The sequence below is a fragment of the Suricata suricatta genome, chromosome 6, assembly GCF_006229205.1.
Source record: "Suricata suricatta isolate VVHF042 chromosome 6, meerkat_22Aug2017_6uvM2_HiC, whole genome shotgun sequence".
Taxonomy (NCBI): Eukaryota; Metazoa; Chordata; class Mammalia; order Carnivora; family Herpestidae; genus Suricata; species Suricata suricatta.
In genome coordinates, this window is record NC_043705.1 from 129,282,958 (window position 1) to 129,294,499 (window position 11,542).

Sequence of the window (11,542 nt, forward strand, 5' to 3'; positions counted from 1 at the left end):
AAATCTGAACATGTCACTCTATAGGATATGAAATATATGATATAATACTGCATAAATTCACTATTTTGCTACTGGGTGCATTTTGAAAGAAATTCCATTGAGAAATAAAATTGCTCTTCTTGAGAAAGTACCCTTGTGTTTATGTATATGTTCATCTTAGAAAACTTTAAGTTTAATGTGTAAGTTTTTAAAATTTAATTTTCTGCTTTTGTGATAACATACTTGGGGCTTTTAATTGTTAAGATTCCCTCACTTTCTACTAACTTATAGATCCTAAGCATAATTATATGATGACTTTCTAAATATTTAATAAAATGATTAGAATAGAATGGCTAGTTTAGGGTAAAATGTCATTTTGTTCTTCAGTGTATTAAAACTATTGTAGGTAAAATTAAGATTTAGAAACTTTGGAAGAGTTAAAAAAAGGGTAAGGCAAAAAGATTCTAAATATATCTGTATGCTAACACCTGCTGTTTTCTGTGTTGTTAATTTTAGCATTCTGACAGGTGTGAAGTGATATCTCATTGTAGTTTTAATTTGTATTTCACTGATGATCAGTGATGCTGAACACCTTTTCGTGTGTCTATTTGTGTGTCTTTTTTGAGGGAAAAAGTGCCCATTCTTATCTTCTGCCCATTTTTTAATTGGATTATTTGGGTTTTTTTGGTGTTGAGTTTTATAAGTTCTTTATAGATTTTGGATACTAACCCCTTATCAGGTATGTCATTTGCAGATATATTTTCCAGTTTTGTAGGTTTTAGTTTTGTTGATTGTTTCCTTCATGTGCAGAAGATTTTTCTTTTGATTAAGTCCCAAGTGTATATTTGCTTTTGTTTCTTTTGCCTCAGGAGACATATCTAGTAAGAAGTTGCTATGGCCAATGTCAAAGAAGTTACTGCCTGAGTGTACTGAGAGTGTATTAAGCTGAACTAAATCAATCAGAGAAAGACAAATACCATAGGATTTCACGCATATGAGGAATTTAAGATACAAATAAAAGAGCAAAGGAAGAAGAGAGAGAGGCAAACCAAGAAACAGACACTTACACTTATCTATAGAGAAGAAACTGATGGTTGCCAGAGGAGAGATAGGTAGGGAGATGGGTGAAATAGGCATTGAGATTAAGAAATGCACTTGTTGCGATGAACATCGAGTGGTGTATGGAAGTGCTGAATCACTATATTGCACACCGGAAATTAATACTATACCTTAACTAACTGAAATTTAAATAAAAACTTAAAAAAAGAAAAAAGAAAAAACATATATCCATATGCCTATACTTATTTTAGTGTAGGTTTGATACTGTAAGAATGATATCCTAATACTTCTTAGCATATAAGTCAAATTTGCAAAATTATCAGGGTTACATTTTATATTTTTAAATTTGCTGTGATACATCTTCTGGTTAGCTAATCTCCTTTCATAGCTTATGTAGTTAACTGATGTAGTAGACATAACTTCTTACTAATAATTTATGAAATGACTGTTTTATATGCAAACACAATACCTGCAAGAAATCATCACCTTTTTTTCCTGTCCTACATGATTTGAGCAATTGGCTAACTCACTCCCTTCCCTACATTAGTATTTTAAACAAGCTTATGGGATTGGCTAAACAAATCTAAATGCATTGAACCGACAGAATAGGAAGTTATCCCACAAGAACATATGGATTTAAAAAAATATATATTGACTACAGAAGGCTAGGAGGAATCCTAACTGCACCACCTCCATTTAAGGAGGTGAGTTACCAGATAAAGAAAATTTCGGTACTAATATACTGGGCGAGTTATCAGATAAAGACATTTTCGATACCAATATACTGGGTAGTAGAATGCTAGAATTTTTTAAATCCTTAAAACTCTCTGTGTTTCTGTTAGGCATTCCACATCAGTCATGTTCCACCAGTACTTTCAGTTATATATTATATTCATTTTAATGGGTAGATATCAAAGTTTAGAAATATTAAACAACTTTCTCACCATTGTTTATATATTGGAACTCTTGAAGGGTTTGGAGTGCATTATTGATTTTAAAAGTGCAACTGTACTTAAAATATACCCATTCATGTTTTTCTTCATGAATATTAGATTAATGCGTGCTTTGTGTATGTGCATAAACATACATGCATTTATAAATTTAAAAAATTATATAATATTTTCTTGATATGCATAGGTATGTTTTCTGAAAATTCTGAAAAACTATTATCCTTGCAGTCGATAAAATATTCACTTATAGAAATTTACTATGTTAAAAGCCTTATCTGCATATTAGTTGGAACTCTAATAAATAAGCATAGTATTAGATTCCTCCAACTGTCTAATTTATCTTATCTACCTCTTAGTTGCATTGCATACATTTATAGGAAAATTGACATTAATTTTACAATTTACATGAACATCTTTTTACTTATATGTCAAATCATAGTGGTCAAGAGGAGAGAAATCTATTGTCCCAAGCCATTTTTAATATTTTACAATGTATTTTAGATAATACTGCCAGAATCTTAACCCGAAAAAATGGATTCAATAGACATGAAATAAGTACCTATCTCTTGCCCGTGGTGATATCAGACAACGATTACCCAATCCAGAGCAGCACGGGCACGCTGACCATCCGCGTGTGCGCCTGCGACAGCCAGGGCAACATGCAGTCCTGCAGCGCCGAGGCCCTGCTGCTCCCCGCTGGCCTCAGCACGGGCGCGCTCATCGCCATCCTCCTCTGCATCGTTATTCTGCTGGGTAAGAACGTGACCGAAAAAACTCTTATTTCCGGATTGTGTATTTATAAATAAACTCTGTTATCGAAATAATTCCTCTGGGCTCCTGGGTGGCCCAGTCTTTAAGCCTCTGACTTCAGCTCAGAGCATGATCTCACAGGTCGTGAGTTCGAGTCTCATGTCAGGTGAGCAGAAGTCCCTCTTGAGGTGAGTCTTGCTTCTCTCCTTTCTCTCTCTTTGCCCCTTGGTCACCCTCACCCTCTCTCCTGCTCTCAAAAAAAAAATTAAAAACAAATAACTAACTAACTAACTAACTAAAATATCTCTTTCCAAATTAACACCAATATTTAAGACAGACATACATTAACCATGGGATATTGTTTATATTAAAATATTTTTTTTCTGGCCAGAGAGCTACTACCTTTTCTTAAGATAGTAAGACTGAAAGAGTTTTTCATAATATTTTTCGAGGTCACATGATTTCTGAGTGGCTCAACGTAAGCAAGGTGCTTACGTTATACATAGTTTTTCAGTAAGTCCACAGTTTATTTCCAGGTTTTTGTTCTTATTATGCTGGATGGAGGCCTCACTATCTTCCCTTTTCACTGAAATACTGTTGAAATAGGCCTTCACCTGGGTTCACTTTTCCCTACAACAATAATACTTGATTTTATAACCTAGAGCAAATTGCTTTTTAACTGCTTTTGAATGAAAAATCTGAATAAGTTTACTCACCAGTTGCATTATCTTAAAACCATTGTGCATACTCCTATGACCCTAATCAAAAAACATTGTATCTGACATATTAAGAAGCAATAAAATGACCCTGGATTTTGGAACCAATCTTAGTAAGGTTCATTATCCTCATTATTAGGACTTTTTTTTTTTACTGGGTAAGATCGTTTGGTTGATAATAAACAATCTAACATCTTTACATCACAATTTTGTGTATGTGTGTGTGAGTGTATAAATTTGAGCAAAATAAAATGTCACATTTTCTCCAAGACCTGAAGAATGAACATGTTTTTCTCTTAATGCTGGCTTATTTATTTTTTAACTACTTTGAAGGTCAATAATACTTATCATTATTTTAAAACTTTATTTTATGTTGCATTAAAAAAGTCCCTTGTTTGTCCTTTCACCCAAGCTTGAAGGCAAGCAGCCTGACAATCTTGTGTTAATAAAAGAGAAAACAAAATTTAAGAGCCCTTCACGTAATAACATAACTCTCTAAGCTCAGGCTGCTGTAACGGTACCATAGACTGGATGGCTTAAACCACAGAAATTTCTCATAGTTTTAGAGGATGAAAAGTCCAAAATCAAGGCACTGGCAGATTCCAAATTTGGAGAGGGCACACTTCTAGTTCAAAGACAGCCATCTTCTATTGTATCCTCATGCGGCAGACAGAATCATCTGTTTTGTTTCTTTTAATAAAAGCACTAAGCACTGTTTCAACTCATGAGGGCTACACCTTATGACTTAACTACCTCCTAAAGACCCCACTTCCAAATACCCTCACTTTGGGGATATAGGCTTTAATATGAATTTTGAGAGGACATATTCGTTCATAATGATAATAAATCCCATCTCCTAGAAATGTTTCTTCTAAAGAAACTAAATAAGTATAGATATTTCGTCATATACATAACTCATAAAATATTTTCTCTTTCCTTATCTATAGAATTCACTTTTGTTTCCCCAAGTCATAATTTTAAAGGATCATGTCCAAAATGTTTGGGGATACTGAATGAGGGTGGGGAAAGCAATACAACTGAAGGGAATTTAAAATTAATACTCCTCTCTTTTATGATATTACCATCATTATGATTAGTAAAATTATTATTATTGGTAACTGATCACAGACGTAGGTAAATGCCCTTTCTGAGGGATACACATTTCTATCTATACATCTACAGTCATTTGAAATGTGTCTAGCTGAGGTTCACACATAGTTTATATAGGTAATTCGGTGTAGAAATTGGAATTCACTCTTTGCCATCTTGTGATCTGAGAACTTCTTCATGGTCTCACATGAGATACATATTTCCATGTAATGCCTGGAAGATCTCTAAACAAATAATAGTGTCTAATTAGGAGGTCACTTTCCCCCACTAATTAAGACAATGTATGAAAAAACAGTTTATGGAAAAAAAAACCCCTTTTTCTATTAGCAGTGTAAGAAAAGAAAAATCTATGTAAATCCATCAGCAAAGCTATTTAACTCAAACCAATACTGGCATATCTTGAGAAGAATGCTGCCTTTTTAATATTGTATAAAGATGTGAAAACTATGGACATGTTTTTGTCCCCTTAACTGTTTTATTTGAAGCCCAATTCCATTTGTGTCTATTTTTTATGTAATGCCTTATGTCACTATTCAATGCAAAATATAAATAATGTCTGTACAATCAGGAACTAACTTTAAACAGTTCTTAGAAAAAATAGACAAAATACCTCGCTGTATTTGAGAAATACCCCAGATGGCTTTAAAAATAAATTGCAAATACTGCACTTCAACCACCTGTCCTGGCTAAATCCTCCACACCCCCCCCCCCCCCCCCCCCCCCCCCCCCCCCCCCCCCCCCCCCCCCCCCCCCCCCCCCCCCCCCCCCCCCCCCCCCCCCCCCCCCCCCCCTCCGCTCCCCTCCCCTCCCCTCCCTTCCAAAGTCATGGACATACAAAATGAATCTTAAATTCCAGCCTGTGTCCGAAAACCTAACTAACTTCAACTCCTCTCCAGGACGTCCACTCGTTATTTATAGAGTGCTTGAGATGGACCGCTAATGAATCTTCTTTTTTCTTTTTTCAAGTCATAGTAGTACTGTTTGCAGCTCTGAAAAGACAGCGGAAAAAGGAGCCTCTGATCTTGTCCAAAGAGGACATCAGAGACAACATTGTGAGCTATAACGACGAGGGTGGCGGAGAGGAGGACACCCAGGCCTTTGATATCGGCACCCTGAGGAACCCCGCAGCGATCGAGGAGAAGAAGCTCCGCAGAGACATCATTCCGGAGACGTTATTTATTCCTCGGAGGACTCCCACGGCGCCGGACAACACCGACGTCCGGGATTTCATTAACGAGCGGCTGAAGGAGCACGATCTCGACCCCACCGCGCCCCCCTACGACTCGCTGGCCACCTACGCCTACGAAGGAAACGACTCCATCGCAGAGTCTCTGAGCTCCTTGGAATCGGGGACCACTGACGGAGACCAAAACTACGATTACCTCCGAGAATGGGGCCCCCGGTTTAACAAGCTGGCCGAAATGTACGGCGGCGGGGACAGTGACAAAGACTCTTAACCCAGGACACCGGTTCTGTTCAAACAAAAGGAGGTAACTCGACGGACACCGGCCCCCGCCCCCTCCTTCACAATATTTGATATTCAGGAGAGTTTTCCTGCCACTCAGCACAATTTTTTCCCATTTACTTCTTAATTTGTTCATTAATTCCATTAATTCTTTCCTGTAGGATGTCTCATGGAATATATGCGAAATTTTATTTAATCACTTCCAAGAGCCAAAGCTATGGAAATTCAGTGTTGTCCATCTTAGAAGTAAAAGATAATTTCAGAAACATGAACAGGATAGCAACCACACAAGCCGCTTCTGTTAGATACACTTCCTGCCCTTGCAAATGGAGCTTTGAAAAAGATGGAGACAAACATTTAAGGTATATCCTGTTCTGTACATTAAATTAAAAAAAAGTACATGTGGTGTTAGTAGGTGTGATATGCAACCTGGTATACAAACGTTTGTGCAATTTCATTTCATCAAATTCTATCTGCTAATGTTTTATATTTATATTTTTGTATTTATTTTTAAAAAAAATAAACAAGTTTTTACAACTACCTTGTCTCCAGCTTCATTTTTTTCCTAGGAAGAAGTTTCTTGAGTTACCTTGAGTGCAGGTAAGGGCACAAAGTCAGTAGAGTTCCTACTGAGACCTCTAACCAAGTTAATATGACTTAGGTAAGACTTGTCTTTCCAGGGGCACCTGGGTGGCTCAGTCGGTTAAGCCTCCGACTTCAGCTCAGGTCAGATCTCACGTTCGTGGGTTCGAGCCCCATGTCAGGCTCTGTGCTGACAGCTAGCTCAGAGCCTGGAGCCTGCTCCCAGTTCTGTGTCTCCTTCTCTCTGACCCTCCCCCTCTCATGCTCTGTCTCTCTTTATCAAAAAAATAAATAAAACATTAAGAAATTTAAAAAAAAAGAATTGTTTTTCCGGTGAGTTTTGTTATGCTCTGCTATGTGAAAAACTTGTCTCCTAAAAGTCATAGTCATGTACCGTTAAGCCAACTTAAAAACATGGCCATCTTTATGCTAAATATCTCCAAAATCAGCAATACAGTCATTTCGTTTTGTTATATTCATTAAAATAATATCTGAAAGAATATCACATTTTCTTATTTTGGTATGACATTTGTGCTATTGAGTTTTATAGGTAAGAATAGTTCAGACAGACCTCAGACTGAAATAATCCTCTCATGGAAAATATTGTTACTTCCCATGGTGACTTTGAAAAGGCCTAGTTATGATACTAATAATGTTGAATATTCCTTTAAGATACGGTACTGTGATTATGTCAAGTTTTCAAAAATGCATTACGTATTTATTTGTAATTAAGTCTGTTTTTCTGTCAATGAATGATTCACTAGAAAGGAAAAAAATACTGGCAGTTAATCATCTGGTGCTCCCGAGATTCATGGAGGCCAACTGCTGCCAACTGATCTCTGGATTCTCAAGCTCCAAATATGATTTATTTATAAATGGAGCTCTCTGTGGAGTCTACACTAGGAAGTCGCATTCCCTGCTGAGAAAATCATGCACAATACCAAAGATTGGTGTGCTTCCCAACTAGTGAAAATGCTATCCTTTTGGAGTGAGAGTACAATATTGAAAAATCTTTAATGCAGAATTATTTATTTCAGTCTTTTTGAATGATACTTTCCCCCCAACTTCCAGGCTGAAACGGCATTCATTTCATTGACTACAGACAGTTTGCATGGTAATATAATTATGAAAGGAAAACAACCCCTGTGGTCTAGTTAAAACTAGACACATGATAAGGCTGATACATCAGATCATAGTAAACCTAACTTGGTTCACTTATTATATTTCAAGAACCCATTATTATACCCAGAAGGCTGACTATAAAAAAGACATAGTTTAAAAAGGGAAAAAAATAAAACAAAGCAAAAACTAAACTGAAGGAAGAGAAAATCCTCGATGTCTTATGATTATTCACTAAATAAAATTTAAAAAATTGGAAAAATTAAAGCATATCTTATAAACATTTCACATTAATTATGATTAAAATATGATATTAATTTGATTGAAAATTGGTTTATGAATTTCCAGCATTAGCTATTTTTATTAATATTGGGTATAAGTAATTGGGATTCTTATCTGAATATTTTTAATTATCTCTGAAAGAGTTCCAGTGATTTCTTGGTAGACTTAAACATATAAATTATGATCAATTAGATGTCTAAGATAGTCCAGAATAAAAACTTTTAAAGCCCCTAAGATTTAAGGTTGAGAATTACGAGTATCTGGTTCGTTGATTAATACATCTATCTGAGTGTTGGTATATAATGTCTTCATTATGCCTTCACCAGCTACACCCCCTTCTGCTGGCCATGTATTGCCTAATGCCCTGTGACCATAGGCTCCGTTGCCCTGTGGACTTGCGCCTGCGCGGGCGCCCATGGGGAGCGCTGCAGGACTGCCTGGTCAAGCTCACTGGTGGCAGTAATCGGAACGTCCCTGACTCAGATCTGCCAGAAGTGCAGCCTGTTCCGAGTAAGTTGGAAATACAGTAGACCGAGTGAGTCTGAAAGATAACAGACCTTTGGCCACCTTTTATCGTCTGGTTAGCTGCTGGGACTCTCCGTTGCTTTGGAAGGGTGCACGGATTAGCTCACGGTGTGGAGTTCAGAACTTCCGCTTGGTGACCAGGTTGTAAATAGTGTAGGAGCAGCATCTAGTCTTTCCCCCGTTTACTCCAATGATGTGCCCAAACCCAAGACTTTGTAGTCATTCTGGACCCTGCTTTTTCTTGTAAATACCACATCCAAGAAGGTGGTTTCCTTTCATTTGTAAAATATACACAGGATTCCACCTTTCTCTCCATTTCCATTACTCTACCCTAAACCTTTTATCAATTACTAGGAGCGATTCACTTCCCAAGTGCTGTAGCCTTGCCCCACTTACACTCTACTGTCAGCATTGAGGTCTAAGAGATATTTTCAAAATCCCATTTGGTTGCTCCCTGCTTTTAAACATTACTCTTTCTTCATCTTACTCAGAGTAGAAAGCAAAATCCTTATTATATCCTTAAAGCCTTTGTAAAGAACATTCTCCCATTTATTTACTGTGCTGCCGTTATGGACTCTACGTTTTTTCTGGCATTCGTGAGTTCACACTGACCATTCCCTCTTCCCCAGCTTGTGTCCCTACCTTGTTCCAATTCTTTATTAAATGGTATTTTTAAATTGAGGTCTTACCCTGCCCAACCTATTTGAAAGTTACAGTATTTCCCTAGACTGTCCTATTGCTCTGACACTGCATATGTTTTCTCTCTAATACTACTCCCTTTTTTAACATGCTAAATGACTTGTTTACTAAGACTACCTTCTGTCTCTCTCAAATAGAATGTAAAATTCATGAGAGCATGGATTTTGTATTTTGTTCATTGTGATGCCCAATAAACAGAATTATATCTGTTTAGGTGCTCAATAAACATTTGTTGGAAGAATTAATAAATCTTGTACTATTGGATTTATCACAGACTTAATTTTAAACTATATATGTGTGTATATACACATATTATTTACATATTATATATCTGCCTCCTTCTTTAAATAGTGAAGTACTCAAAGTTATAGGACGAGTCTCAGTGATTTTTTTTGTTCATTTACTTTTTTCTTCCAGACTGGTACTGTCCTGGGCTGTCCTTTTAAAGGTAAATGTTAAGTATCCAATAATTATTTTGGCTAATTGCTTTAGGAAATTAGAGCTATGCCTTAAAAGACACACAAATCTGAGAAAGTCAAAACATTGTTTTCGATGAAGTAACATTGCAAATGTGTTTGGAACATTAGTGAAATACCAAAAATGATGATCATGGAAATTGACGTAAAGTAAGTGCTGGAAGCACAGATGACTACATTTTCGGCTTTCGTCCTAGTAGATTGGGGTCTGAGTCATGATTTGGGGGACCTTAATAGTGCTGTGAAAAGGCTAATTAAAAGGAGCATTGATAAGGGAAGGTTTTGAGAAAGATTATAATGAAAAAAAAGAATGTTGAAGGAAAACTTCTACTTTCTTGCCCAAAGGCACTAAGCTTCAATATTTGAATTTATTTACTTCTTGTGTTTATATTTGTTTATTTCCTACAGGCCATAACTACTGGGTTTAAAGAGATGCATATTTTCTTGATTGCTTGTAGCAAATTTCACTTGTTGCAGTTGCCAAAAATATACCAAAGTAACTGGTATGCAAAGAAGACAGCCTTCAAACTTACCTAAGTAGGGACTCTAGAGAACAACTTTGAATCCAGAACCCACAACAAAACCAAAGAAATGAGCTAAGAGAATCGATGTGAATGAGTAAAGATGCTTGCACTGATAACTAAATTTTTTAAGTATATGTATACACATACTTTTTTTAGAAAGCAACAAAACCAGGCCAGTAAACAAATGTGTATTAACATATATTTACATGTTAATTCATAACATATGTTATATCATAACGTAAATATATATGTTTAATTTATTTTAGTCCACTCAAATATTTATTATACATGTTACAATTTACCTCCAAGTCCTCTGATAATCTTACTATTCCTTTAAGACTATAAATAGAGTATTTACCTCTATGGTGAATTAGCTATTTCATTTTCGGGTCTGGAAATCAACTAAGCAGAAGAACAGGGTAAGAAAAAGGCACTTTTCACAATTTTAATTAGTAGGAGCAAAAAAAAAAACCAAAAAAAGCATATAAGGATAATTTGTTCAATGTTATATTCTACTATTATTATAAATGGGATTATTTTAAACTAGGCATAAAGTAGCACAATGAGCCATCTTTATTAAATTAAGGGATTTATATAAGAAAGGATTAACCATTAAAAAGAGCATAAAAGAAAACTGGTAGCCAGTCTGTGAAAATTCTTTTCCAGCTGTGGAATTATCCCGAATTTGGAACATGACATTTACAACTCCACAGGAAGGATAGAACAGCAACCTCATCCCCAAATTATCTAAATAAACCTCCTCCACAATTTGAAATATTTAGAAGCATTCCTAAGACTCTTGCCGTGATCTTTGCCTCTCTCCTTTCACAATCAAGAGGATTTTAAATGAGTTTTTAAAACCAGCGTGTGAAATTCATGCCACTGTGTTACAGTTCATATGTATTTTCATTATTCCCACTACAAATATAGCCTAAAACAAGTCTTTCTTAAATAGTTTTGTTAATGTTAATACATCTTTGAAAAAAAAAACCTAGCCAGCTTAGTGATTGATTCTACTTCTGGCACATTCTACTTTTCTTTTAGAAGAGCAGGACTTTGGCATTCCAAGTTATTTGTTTGAAATTATTATTCATTTTTCCAGCTTCCTTGGGATATAATTGACATATAATTTTGTATAAGCTTAAGGTGTACAATGTAATGTTTATATATATATATATATCCATCTTAACTCATAAATTTCTTGTTTCTGTTTCTTCAAAGAGTAAAACCTTATTATAAGCAGAATTTGATTCTGCATTTTTAATAATTCTGAGCATAGAAAGCATTCATTCAAAAGGGTGTAGGT

The 11,542-nt window shown here is 35.8% G+C and overlaps 1 protein-coding gene across 2 annotated transcripts in view; it reads left to right on the top strand.

Moving 5' to 3' along the window:
* Positions 1-6,569, top strand: part of LOC115293259 (cadherin-10) — a 177,636-nt gene extending 171,067 nt beyond the window's left edge. Inside the window, exons 11-13 of one of the 2 annotated variants that reach the window (XM_029941057.1) lie at positions 2,490-2,741; positions 5,531-6,054; positions 6,191-6,569. In XM_029941057.1, the coding sequence (XP_029796917.1) occupies positions 2,490-2,741; positions 5,531-6,021 (743 nt within the window). In that variant the 3' untranslated portion in view covers positions 6,022-6,054; positions 6,191-6,569. Of the gene's footprint in view, positions 1-2,489; positions 2,742-5,530 lie in introns of both variants that reach the window. The other variant, XM_029941056.1, reaches the window with a different exon arrangement.
* Positions 6,570-11,542: the final 4,973 nt, after the last annotated feature.